The sequence below is a fragment of the Oculina patagonica genome, chromosome 12 (assembly GCF_052425735.1).
Source record: "Oculina patagonica isolate OP01 chromosome 12, crgOcupat, whole genome shotgun sequence".
NCBI classification, from domain to species: domain Eukaryota; kingdom Metazoa; phylum Cnidaria; class Anthozoa; order Scleractinia; family Oculinidae; genus Oculina; species Oculina patagonica.
The window spans coordinates 17,287,071-17,298,892 of NC_135769.1; the positions used below are offsets into that span (position 1 = coordinate 17,287,071).

The 11,822-nt window shown below is 36.9% G+C and overlaps 2 protein-coding genes across 2 annotated transcripts; both read right to left on the bottom strand.

Annotated features, from left to right (window-relative positions):
* Positions 1-345: 345 nt before the first annotated feature.
* Positions 346-2,659, bottom strand: LOC144632643 (uncharacterized). Its single transcript, XM_078491322.1, has 3 exons — positions 2,522-2,659; positions 1,747-1,909; positions 346-1,108 (listed from the first exon to the last, which is right to left on the bottom strand). The coding sequence occupies exons 1-3, from the start codon at positions 2,604-2,606 to the stop codon at positions 604-606; spliced, it is 753 nt and encodes a 250-aa protein (XP_078347448.1). The 5' UTR covers positions 2,607-2,659; the 3' UTR covers positions 346-603.
* Positions 2,660-6,972: 4,313 nt separating this feature from the next.
* On the bottom strand, positions 6,973-9,456 carry LOC144633092 (uncharacterized). The gene is made up of 3 exons (XM_078491874.1): positions 9,082-9,456; positions 8,390-8,552; positions 6,973-7,728 (listed from the first exon to the last, which is right to left on the bottom strand). Exons 1-3 carry the CDS (start codon positions 9,164-9,166, stop codon positions 7,224-7,226), a joined length of 753 nt encoding a protein of 250 aa, XP_078348000.1. The 5' UTR covers positions 9,167-9,456; the 3' UTR covers positions 6,973-7,223.
* Between the last annotated feature and the right edge of the window lie 2,366 nt (positions 9,457-11,822).

Genomic DNA, 11,822 nt, shown 5'->3' on the forward strand with positions numbered 1-11,822 from the left:
GACTTAAGAAAAACACTAACTAGAAATATAGATTTACAATGTACAGTCAGGCCCACCCATTTTAAGCCAACTACTTCTTTACCAGTAAAGTCAGAGTGTAATGATTACCCCATTAAAAGGCACCGGGCTAGTTGAACTACATAACCAATTTCCAACAAGCCACAATGATGCAAGGCAGAGTTAGTAAGCCAAGTAAAACTTAAGTTTTTACTTGGTAACTTTTGAATAAAAGTCTTAAAAGACTTTCATTCTCCACGATCAATGTTTCAGCATCCCAGCCAATTCCTAACTTGTTCAAGTGGAATAAACCACTAGAAAAAGGAACAATCACAGCACATAACAAAATGCTAAGAATTGTGTTTTTGTTTTAATCAGACCATGTCATGTCAAGCTCAAAATTAATTTTACACTTTCTTTAGTAAAAGCTGAATCTAAAGAGCAATCTTAATCGTTTCTAACCCTTTTCGGCACCTAACTTTAAAACAAACGACCGGCTTTTGATACCTTTTAGTGTTTAATCTTAAATAGTAAAAAGAGTTACTGTAGTACATTTTTCTGCTATACATGAACAACTTTAGCCATCCTGGGGTCGTGCATTCCCACTTAGTATCGTGTAGAACATCTGGAGCAACCAGAAGTGCCTTGCAGATTAAGGGAGCGAATCCTGCTAGTGACTTCTCTGCAAAACCGAGACCTTTTGCTTGGAACATCCCATTGATCCATTCCAATCCTGATCGCGTTCTGATCCTTTGGGTCATCAATTCCACCCTTCTGAACTCTGTCGGCACCATACAACAGAAGCCAGCGGCGGATGGTAGCAGCACGGCCAACCCAACCATAATGGATGTTTCCTGGTACATCATAGTTAACACATCGGCCGCAGAGGGTTACAGTGCGTGGGCACCGAGATGATGGGCATGAACCTCGACGGAAAGACTGAGTGCACTTATAATCCCATGCTCTGCAGTTAGCAACAAGGCCAGCAAATTTCGTCAGGCATCTGGGCCAAAGAACAGTATTGATCCAGCTGCGACAGCGTCTGATTTCCCTGTGGTTCCTGTTCCGGTTCATCTGACGTAGCAGCCAAGAAGTGACATCTGGTCCACATCTGTGGCAAATGAAGCACAAAGTTTTAAAAATATTTTGGATTATTGCTGCAGGACAGGGAAAGCATGAGCTATAATCTTACAGAGCCTCTGAGAATAGTGCAGTATGTAATGGGGTATATTTGTTTCTGCATGTCTTATCTACATGCTACCCCTTTGTAAAACTGTTGCAAACTGTATTAAATGGCAGTTAATGGTGTAAATACATCTCTCTTTAAAGACATTCTTACAACACTTCAAGTTTTTACCTTTTTAAGATTCAAAATATCTCAAAGATCCAGAGTTTCCAAAGATTTTTGAATCTCTTGCATCGATTTCTGAACTGTAAGTATAAAGTCCTTGGCATGGGTTCAAGAACTTATACAGAGTATACAATGGTGCCAATTCAGTGTAGTGCACACAGAACACTTTTTTTAGCTATATATGAAGACAGTCTTCTTACTCTCCAAGGGTTCATTGTTCTCCAAATTTGATATACATGATCTCCCCCTACCCCCATATTTCAAAATTACCGTTCAAAACATTACAACATTGAAAACAATGGATTTAAAGTTTTAGTATGCGAAAAAAATTCAAGTAAGCGGCAGATTTGAGCTATGACATTACTAGATTTGAAAATTTAAAAATAAATTCAAGTTACCTCTTGACGGATCTTTTTTCTCTTCCTTCCTCAGTTTCGTCCTCATACAGTCCTTCTTCTACCTCAGTCGTATCATCTATATCTCTGATATCATCATCAGCCAAACTTATGTCCAGATTGTCTAGCTGATAGCCATTGTTCCACGCGTCAAGCTCCTGAACATCTAAAAAAATAAAAGCACGCTTTTGATTTGGGAGATTCATCACACTTTCAGGAAAGAAGGACTCCAATATTTTATGCAGCATCCGCTCCCTCAATAAACTCAATATCGAAGAAGATTTTTATAGAAGCTGAAACTAATGCATGTCTGTTTAATTTGATGGTGCTCTGTCACTTTAAAGGCTTTGAAATGCTCCTTAAAGTTTCGACAAACAAAACATTTAGAAACCTTTTGCAAATCATAACCAATTTGGAAGTTACAATATAGCAATTGTCTTTTCGTCTATATATTTTCAATTTTGCTACCTACAATATTGCATAATTTGATTATAGTTTTGATCTGTGAACTCAGAAATTTTTTCTGAGTTCATTCTCTCCACACATCAATCCATTGTTATTATTTATGTTTTGAAAAAAAATTGATAAAAAAACACTAGATTACATACAACCAAATTAAAGAAAACGCAACCTTTTAAGTTAGTTAAAGGCTTTTTATGTTGTTAATGTTAGTTTAAAAGGTTCTTTAATGCTGTTAAAGGTTTTAGTTTCAGTTTATTCATTTTTATCAGGGAGCATCGAGGACATCGCTATGAGTTCTGAAACATATTGCACATACCCTCCTTTGTAGAACCAAGATTGCTTTCCCCAAGAGCGATAAGCTTCAGAAGCAGCACACAGGCTATCAGAATCTTGAATGCCATCACTCTGATCCTCAGTGCACAAAGCACTAAACTAACTGAGAGCTGATGAGCATCTGGATTTTATAACCATTCAAGAATGTTATATTGATGCAAGAATTTTATATTGGCGTAAGGATGTTATATTGACTCAAGGGTATGGATTTAAGAGTATTTTATATCACATCATAGGTAAAAAAAAGCTCCACGCAAGGAAATAAGACTTCAATACTCGTTCACTTGTTCACTCAATCAATGAGACTATGCAAATATCAATAGAACATTTTCACCTACATTGTAATGTTGCAAAAACTATAACTACTTAAAAAATGTTCTAGAATTTTCAAAGTCCTAAAAATACATCAAAGTCCTTAAAATACATACCAAGTCCTAAAATAGATTTCCTTAACAAATTCTAGTTAACAATAAGTAAGAATTAGCTATAAACGCCTTCCGAAACAAATGAGTTTTGAGAGACTTTTTAAAACTATTTACAGATGAAATAATTATTTCTAATAAAAAGGGAAGATCATGCTATAATTTGGGGGAAGATCAGTTACCCAGCAGAGTGGAAGACTTGAATTGATTCAAGAATGTTATTAAAGATATCGATTTTGTATTGAGTTAAGAATACAAATATGGATTTGAGAATATATCATTTAGCTAGCTGAAGGCTAATTTAAGCAACTCTAAGCAAGAGAAGAACTCTTAACTACTTGCAGTATATTGCAGCTGGCCCTGAAAATATTTATCAGACCTGTTATCTTGAGGATCCTTTTCTTGTTGTGCTGAAACGAACTGAAGCATAATACAGCAGGTGCTATTCTTATTTTTACCGTACCCAAATTCGCAACTGGCCAATCAGAAGCGCGATCTACTGTCCTGATATCCAACGATATCAAGTCACTGCCCTGATATGCCACCATATCATGGTCACTTTGAAGTAAAGTAGTGTTACCGTACGATGAATTGAAAAGAGGTTTTACCAATAAAGCAGAACCTCGAAATTTAAGATTAGCTAGTGTTTACCGATTGTAAAAGAAGTAAAAACTTTCCCGCCAAAACTAAACTTGAACGCGTTCGCAAAATGAACGATGTTTGCCGACGAGTACTGAAACATTCAGACTGAAACAATAGAGTCGGAGTTCCCAAATTCTTCGCGAAATTCTGAATTTGGGTACGGTAAATACCTAATCGTACCTTTTTAGTACGCTTCGGCGGCATATCAGGCTCGTTTGGTCTCGCCATGGGTATTTTGGCTCGACTACGTCTCGCCAAAATACGAACCATGGCTCGACCAAACTCGCCTGATATGCCGCAGAAGCGTACTAAAAAGGTACGATTAGGTATAAGTAATAATAATTGGACTGAGTGGGGTACAATTCATCTGTAATTAGGCGAGTAATTTCAAACGCGGCCGAGCGCGCAGCGTGAGACAGAATTCAAATTACGAGCATGATTTCTCTCTGAGTTGTACAAAACTAGGTCGTTAATCGTATCTATAGCAATTTTCCTGGATCGAAAGTGTTTTTTGTCTGAAAACGCCGAAGGATTATTGGATCAGTTTGACGTTGTTCAAATTAGAACAACTAATGAAACATTCCTGTTGTCAACAATTGTTTCTAAACGCGGATAAATAACACTACTCCCTGGATAAAAGGCAGACCAAGCTTTAAATGTTTATACACTAAAACCTAAAAATACATAATTCAAGCATGCATGTAACTTGACTACCGGTATTTAAAGTTGCGCTATGGGACGTGTGTTATGTAATCTACCTTACATAACCTAACTCGCTTACACTATAATATCAATGTTATCAGCAGATACAATATATGTGCTATCACAACTAATTTAATTACGTGCTCCTTTCCAGCAGAGAGTTACAGCAGATATAGGACTACAATTGAATAAGATAACACTCGAAGTTCAAGATCGAGACGAGTGGAGAACTGTAGAAACCAAACATCTCCTATGAGCACACGTAACCACCTATTGTATGCTGTCAGGTGTTGTGCACTGTCACCCCAAAAATAGCGAACAAAAACCTATGACCAAAGATATTTTCTGGCCTTCTTGACCTCGGGATATCCAAAACTAAGAAAAGAGTTAAAACGGGTGTTTGGATAGCCGATGAAACACCGTCCCGAGTGTTTGGTATATCTTCTCAATCGAAAAAACTACCAAGTAAACGGATAAATTAAATTGTTAAAATTTATGCTTATTAAGAACGGGTTTAAAAACCTCGTTCACGGTTATGATTTTTGCGATTTTTTTAATTTTCTTGATTTTCTTTGTTTTTAGAAGAAATAAAATAAAACTCCAAGCCTAAAATCGACATAAGTGGAGAACTGTAGAAACCAAGCATGGGATCAAAGGAGTAAAGTTTTGCACAAAATAATAGTAAAGACAACAATTTGTGATACGAATTTATTCATTCACTTTAACATTCCTTCAATTACACTTACACCACTTATACTAAAAATACCCCAAACTCCTACATGCAATATTGGGCTATCCAAATAAACAAGATACAACTTGACAGGATCATGCAAGCAGCATCCCCTTCCTTTCCAACAAGTTTCACCCAATTCATTTGATATGAGGTCACTTCGTGGCGTTGCGCAGGTGACAAACAACCTCTGAAAGATACTCAATTCCATAATTCAAACATGCATGTTACTTGAGCATTTAAAGTTCTGCTCTGGGACATGTGTTACGGTAATATACCTTACATAACCTAACTCGCTTACACTATAATATCAATGTTTATCAGCAGATACAATATATGTGTTGTCACAACTAATTTAATAAGTATACGTGCTTCGTCGCACAAACGATAGATTTACCTTCACAAGCTAAGTAAGATTACTTGTACAGCTTGAACAGCAGCTTTTATAGGATTTTTACATTGCTGTTGTTATTGTTGTCTGATTGCTCTTTAAGAGGAAGGGGAGACCTTGTAAACACATTGCCACTGTGGTCTTCAGTACATGAAATGTTTGAACAATAAACCAATACTGCTTTTCATTGCTGTTTGTTTCCGTTTAATTTTTAATTTCAATCTTTATTGATTAAACACAAATAGGTGAATTTGTTATTACAATAGCTTTGCACATGCTTCTGGCGTGGTTGTACATTTCTCAGCGCGGCCGTTTTGAGCATAATCACGAAGATACTCGAGGTTCAGTCATCCATTTGGTACATGTACTTCGGCAAAGTACATGTAGATGGCAACGCCGGGGACGAACAGCGCGATGATCTAACTATATTTCATTGTCAGAACTATCCTCAGCTGTGTATGTAAAGAAAGCTTTCAATTCCTAAAAGAAACTTGGTTCACTTTGTCACACGACGCAGCATTTAACCATTTATGTTTAGAACGTTTGATGTGTTTTTGCGCGTTAGTTACGGACCTAGATCGAATACCGTAAAATTCCGGTTTTTAGCCCTGGGCTTATACAACTTCGTAAGGGGTTTTGGGTGGGCTTATAAGCGGAGGGGCTTATATGCGGGAGGGCTTATAAGCGGAATTAAAAAAACATTTCGAAACAAGCCACGGGAGTGTTGATCGAAATACGTTTTTCAGTTAAAAACGCTTAATAAAGCAACATTTAGCCCTGTTCAGTACTGTCATCTGGCAGAGGGGGGCTTATATCCGGGAGGGCTTATAATCGGATGTATTTTTTTGTTGCCAGATAGATGGGCCTATAACTGGGGGGAGGGGGGGGGGTTATAAGCGGGAGGGCTTATAACCGGAATTTTACGGTACACCAATAGGAGGCTTTCAGGTAAATCTTCGCGAATAAAAGAACAAGTAACTTTTTCGTCGAAAGTAAGGTTCATATTTGTGATGTTGCTTTGTCAAGAAATATGGAAAAAGAAACAGCCAGTCAGACCTATCATTTCATACATTTCCACAAGAATTTTAAGAGAAGAAGAATTTGAACTATAGTTTGCCAACAAAAGACTCAAGATAACACAACATAGCTCAATATTATACGAATATATTAGGATCATTTTTTAACATTTTTTTTAAGGATTAGACCTTAGAAAAACACTAACTAGAAATATAGATTTACAATGTACAGTCAGGCCCACCCATTTTAAGCCAACTACTTCTTTACCAGTAAAGTCAGAGTGTAATGATTACCCCATTAAAAGGCACCGGGCTAGTTGAACTACATAACCAATTTCCAACAAGCCACAATGATGCAAGGCAGAGTTAGTAAGCCAAGTAAAACTTAAGTTTTTACTTGGTAACTTTTGAATTAAAGTCTTAAAAGACTTTCATTCTCCACGATCAATGTTTCAGCATCCCAGCCAATTCCTAACTTGTTCAAGTGGAATAAACCACTAGAAAAAGGAACAATCACAGCACATAACAAAATGCTAAGAATTGTGTTTTTGTTTTAATCAGGCCATGTCATGTCAAGCTCAAAATTAATTTTACACTTTCTTTAGTTAAAGCTGAATCTAAAGAGTAATCTTAATCGTTTCTAACCTTTTCGGCACCTAACTTTAAAACAAACGACCGGCTTTTGATACCTTTAAGTGTTTAATCTTAAATGTTACTGTAGTACATTTTTCTGCTATGCATGAACAACTTTAGCCATCCTGGGGTCGTGCATTCCCACTTAATTAGTATCGTGTAGAACATCTGGAGCAACCAGAAGTGCCTTGCAGATTAAGGGAGCGAATCCTGCTAGTGACTTTTCTGCAAAACCGAGACCTTTTGCTTGGAACATCCCATTGATCCATTCCAATCCTGATCGCGTTCTGATCCTTTGGGTCATCAACTCCACCCTTCTGAACTCTGTCGGCACCATACAACAGAAGCCAGCGGGGGATGTTAGCAGCTCGGCCAACCCAACCATAATGGATGTTTCCTGGTACATCATAGTTAACACATCGGCCGCAGAGGGTCACAGTACGTGGGCACCGAGATGATGGGCATGATCCTCGACGGAAGGACTGAGTGCACTTATAATCCCATGCTCTGCAGTTAGCAACAAGGCCAGCAAATTTCGTCAGGCATCTGGGAAAAAGAACAGTATTGACCCAGCTGCGACAACGTCTGATTTCCCTGCGGTTCCTGTTCCGGTTCATCTGACGTAGCAGCCAAGAAGTGACATCTGGTCCACATCTGTGGCAAATGAAGCACAAAGTTTTAAAAATATTTTGGATATTGCTGCAGGACAAGGAAAGCATGAGCTATAATCTTGTAGAGACTCTAAGAATAGTGCAGTACGTAATGGTAATATATATGTCTGCATGTTTTATCTACATGCTACCCTTGCCAAAACTGTTGCATACTTTACTAAATTGCAGTTAATGGTGTACAATCATCTCCCTTTGAAGACTTTCTGTCAACACTGCAAGTTTTACCTTTTTTAAGATTTAAAAATATCTCAAAGATCTACTGTTTCCGAAGATTTTTGAATCTCTTGCAACGATTTCTGAACTGTAAGTATAAAGCCCTTGGCATGGGTTCAAGAACTTATACAGAGTATACAATGGTGACAATCCAGTGAAGGGCATATAGAACACTTTTTTTAGCGTATGAAGACAGTCTTCTGGTTTCTACTATTCATTACTCTCCAAGGGTTCACTGTTTTCAAATTTGATATACCTGCTATCCCCCACCCCCATGTTTCAAAATTGCCATTCAAAACATTACGATATTGAAAACAATTGATTTAAAGTTTTAATATGCAAAATTCAAGTAAGCGGCAGATTTGAGGTTTTCCATTTATGTCAGCTATGACATTACTAGATTTGAAAAATTAAAAATAAATTCAAGTTACCTCTTGACGGATCTTTTTTCTCTTCCTTCCTCAGTTTCATCCTCATACAGTCCTTCTTCTACCTCAGTTGGATCATCTATATCCTGGATTCCATCATCAGCCAAACTCATGTCCAGATTGTCCAGCTGATAACCATTGTCCCATGTGTTAAGCTCCTGGACATCTAAAACATAAATGCATGCTTTTGATTAGAGATATTGAATCAGACTTCTAGAAGAACTCCAACATTTTATGCAGCGTCCGCTCCCTCAATAAACACAATATCGTAGAAATATTTTTATAGAAGGTGAAACTAATACATGTCTGTTTAGTTTCATGGTACTCTGTCACTTTAATGCTCCTCAAGATGTCGACAAACAAAACATTCAGAAACCTTTCTCAAACCGTAACCAATTTGGAGGTTACAATATAGCAATTGTCTTTTCTTCTACGGACTTATATTCTCAATTTTGCTACCAACAATATTGCAAAATTTGTTTATAGCTTTGAAAAACTTGATGTAAAAACTACTATATTAGATACAACCAAATTAAAGAAAACGCAACCTTTTAAGTAAGTTAAAGGCTTTTTATGTCGTTAATGTTAGTTTAAAGGTTCTTTATAGCAGTTAAATGTTTTAGTAACAGTTTATTCATTTTTGATCAGGGAGCATCCAGGAAAATGCTTTGAGTTCTGAAACATTTTGCACATACCCTCCTCTGAAGAACCAAGATGACTTTCCCCCAGAGCGACAAGCTTCAGCAGTAGCACAGATACTATCAGAATCTTGAATGCCATCACTCTGATCCTCAGTGCACAAAGCACTAAACTAACTGAGAGTTGATGAGCATCTGGGTTTTATAACCATTCAAGAATTTTATATTGGCGCAAGGATGTTATATTGACTCAAGGGTATGGATTTAGGAGTATTTTATATTATATCACCTAGGTAAAAAAAGCTGCAAGCAGGGAAATAACACTTCAATACTCGCTCACTTGTTCATTCAACCAATGGGAATATGCAGATATTTTATTTTATTTTCACCTGCATTACAATGTTGCAGAAATTATAACCACTTAAAAAGGTTCTAGAATTCTCAAAGTCCTAAAAATACATCAAAGTTTAAAAAAACATTTTCCTGACAAATTCTAGTTAGCAATAAGTAAAAATTAGTTAAAAAAAAGCCTTCTGAAACAAATTAGTTTTGAGAGGCTTTTAAAACTATTTACAGATGAAATAATAATTTTTATAATGAAAGGGGAAGATCATGCCATAGTTTGGGGGGAAAGATCAGTTACCCAGCAGAGTGAGACTTAAGTTGATTCAATAATGTTTTTAAATATATCGCTGAAGGTTAATTTAAGCAACTCTAAGCAAAGGAAGAACTCTTAACTACTTGCAGTATATTGCAGCCGGTACTAATAATATTTATCAGCCTTGTTATCTTGAGGATCCTTTTCTTGTTGTGCTGAAACGAACTGAAACAGATAATACAACAGGTGCTATTTTTATTTGTAATAGTAATTGGACTGAGTGGGATACAATTCATTCATGTTATCAGGCGAGCAATTTCAAAATCGCCCGAGCACGCCGCGTAAGGCAGATTTAAAATTACGAGCATGATTACTCTCTGAGTTGTACAACACGAGATCCAATTGCTTATTAATCACATTTTATAGTCCGAAAGTGTTTTTTGTGTGAAAAAGTCAAAGGTATATTTGATCACCTTAAAAAACAGTAGGAAAACAGCAAGAAAGAAACCATCTAAGTGAACTTGATTGATGCCCGAATGGCGTAGGCGCCCAATAACAGGATTACAACTTGAAGTTGTTCAAATGAAACATCCCTGTTGTCAAATGTTGTGTCGAAACGCGGATTAAAAACACTACTCCCTGGATAAAAGGACAACCGAGCTTAAACGTTTATGCACTAAAACCTAACAATACATAATTCCATAATTCAAACATGCTTGTAACTTGACTATTTAAAGTTGAGCTCTGGGACGTGTTATGTAATCTACCTTACGTAACCTAACTCGCTTACACTATAATGTTTATCAGAAGATGCAATATATGTGTTATCACAACTAATCTAATTACGTGCTCCTTTCCACAAAAGAGTTCCAGCAGATATATAGGACTACAATTGAATAAGAGAACACTCGAAGTCCAAGATCGAGACGAGTGGAGAACTGTAAAAACCAAACATCTCCTATGAGCACACGTAACCACCTATTGTATGCTGTCAGGTGTTGTGCACTGTCAACCCCAAAAATAGCGAACAAAAACCTATGACAAAAGATATTTTCTGGCCTTCATAATCTCGGGATATCCAAACACCGAAAAAAGTGTTGAAAATACGACGCGCAGCGGAGTATTTTTGACGAAATTCAAGGTGTTTGGATAGCCGATGAAACACCGCCCCGAGTGTTTGGTATATCTTCTCAATCGAAAAAAAAATACCAAGTAAACGGATAAATTAAATTGTTAAAATTTTTGCTTATTAAGAACGGGTTTAAAAACCTCATTCACGGTTATGATTTTTGTGATTTTTTTAATTTTCTTGATTTTCTTTGTTTTTAGAAGGAATAAAATAAAACTCCAAGCCTAAAATCGACACAAGTGGAGAACTGTAGAAACCAAGCAAGGGATCAAAGGAGTAAAGTTTTGCACAAAATAATAGTAAAGCCTGGTTCTGATATGATCGTCCCGATCGTCTCTGTCGCTTAAAAGCTTCTTCCCCTCCCCTCCATTTCAAAAGAAGGAGAGAGACCGGGGGGGGAAAAAAAAAACCTAACAAGACAACAATTTGTGATATAAGAATTTATTCATTCACTTTAACATTCCTTCAATTACACTTACACCACTTTTACTAAAAATACCCCAAACTCCTACATGCTATATTGACATATCTAAATCAGAACACGATACAACTTGTCAGAAACATGCAAGCTGCACCCCTTCCTTCCCAAAAAATAATAATAATAATAATAACCTTTATTTACCCTCGGCAGTATTTATAGCACAAAGGCTAGTGGGGCCAAGCAAATGAAAGAAACAAATCAATCAAATAAACATAACAACGTTAAGAATCCCAGATGGCCGGAGGCAAACCAGCTGGCTATTTACAAGCGTGGTCGAGAATCTGAACTTGGGACTACCAAGAACAAATTCAGCTAGCGGGTAGGGCGGGACTTGAACCCGGGAACTCCGCATTGCAAGTCCAACGCTCTAACCGCTCGTCCACGCTTCCTCCACATTTTACTACTAAAAGATTTCTAATACTAATACTACTAGAAGTAATAATACTAATAATACTAAAAGATTTCACCCGATTAATTTGACAAGAGGTCAGTCACTTCATGGTGTTGCGGAGGTGTCAAACAACCTAGACTACTCAATTCCAGAATGAAAACATGCATATATACATTTCGCCGATAAAAGGTTAAAAATA

What these genes read in the sequence shown, in the direction of transcription:
- LOC144633092 (XM_078491874.1), bottom strand. Translation starts at nt 9,166, where the DNA reads ATGGCATTCAAGATTCTGATAGTATCTGTGCTACTGCTGAAGCTTGTC. An exon ending in TCTTGGTTCTTCAGAGGAGG is followed by an intron (nt 8,553 to 9,081) that starts GTATGTGCAAAA and finishes TTTATGTTTTAG; the next exon opens with ATGTCCAGGAGCTTAACACA. An exon ending in GAAAAAAGATCCGTCAAGAG is followed by an intron (nt 7,729 to 8,389) that starts GTAACTTGAATT and finishes CATTTGCCACAG; the next exon opens with ATGTGGACCAGATGTCACTT.
- LOC144632643 (XM_078491322.1), bottom strand. Translation starts at nt 2,606, where the DNA reads ATGGCATTCAAGATTCTGATAGCCTGTGTGCTGCTTCTGAAGCTTATC. An exon ending in TCTTGGTTCTACAAAGGAGG is followed by an intron (nt 1,910 to 2,521) that starts GTATGTGCAATA and finishes TTATTTTTTTAG; the next exon opens with ATGTTCAGGAGCTTGACGCG. An exon ending in GAAAAAAGATCCGTCAAGAG is followed by an intron (nt 1,109 to 1,746) that starts GTAACTTGAATT and finishes CATTTGCCACAG; the next exon opens with ATGTGGACCAGATGTCACTT.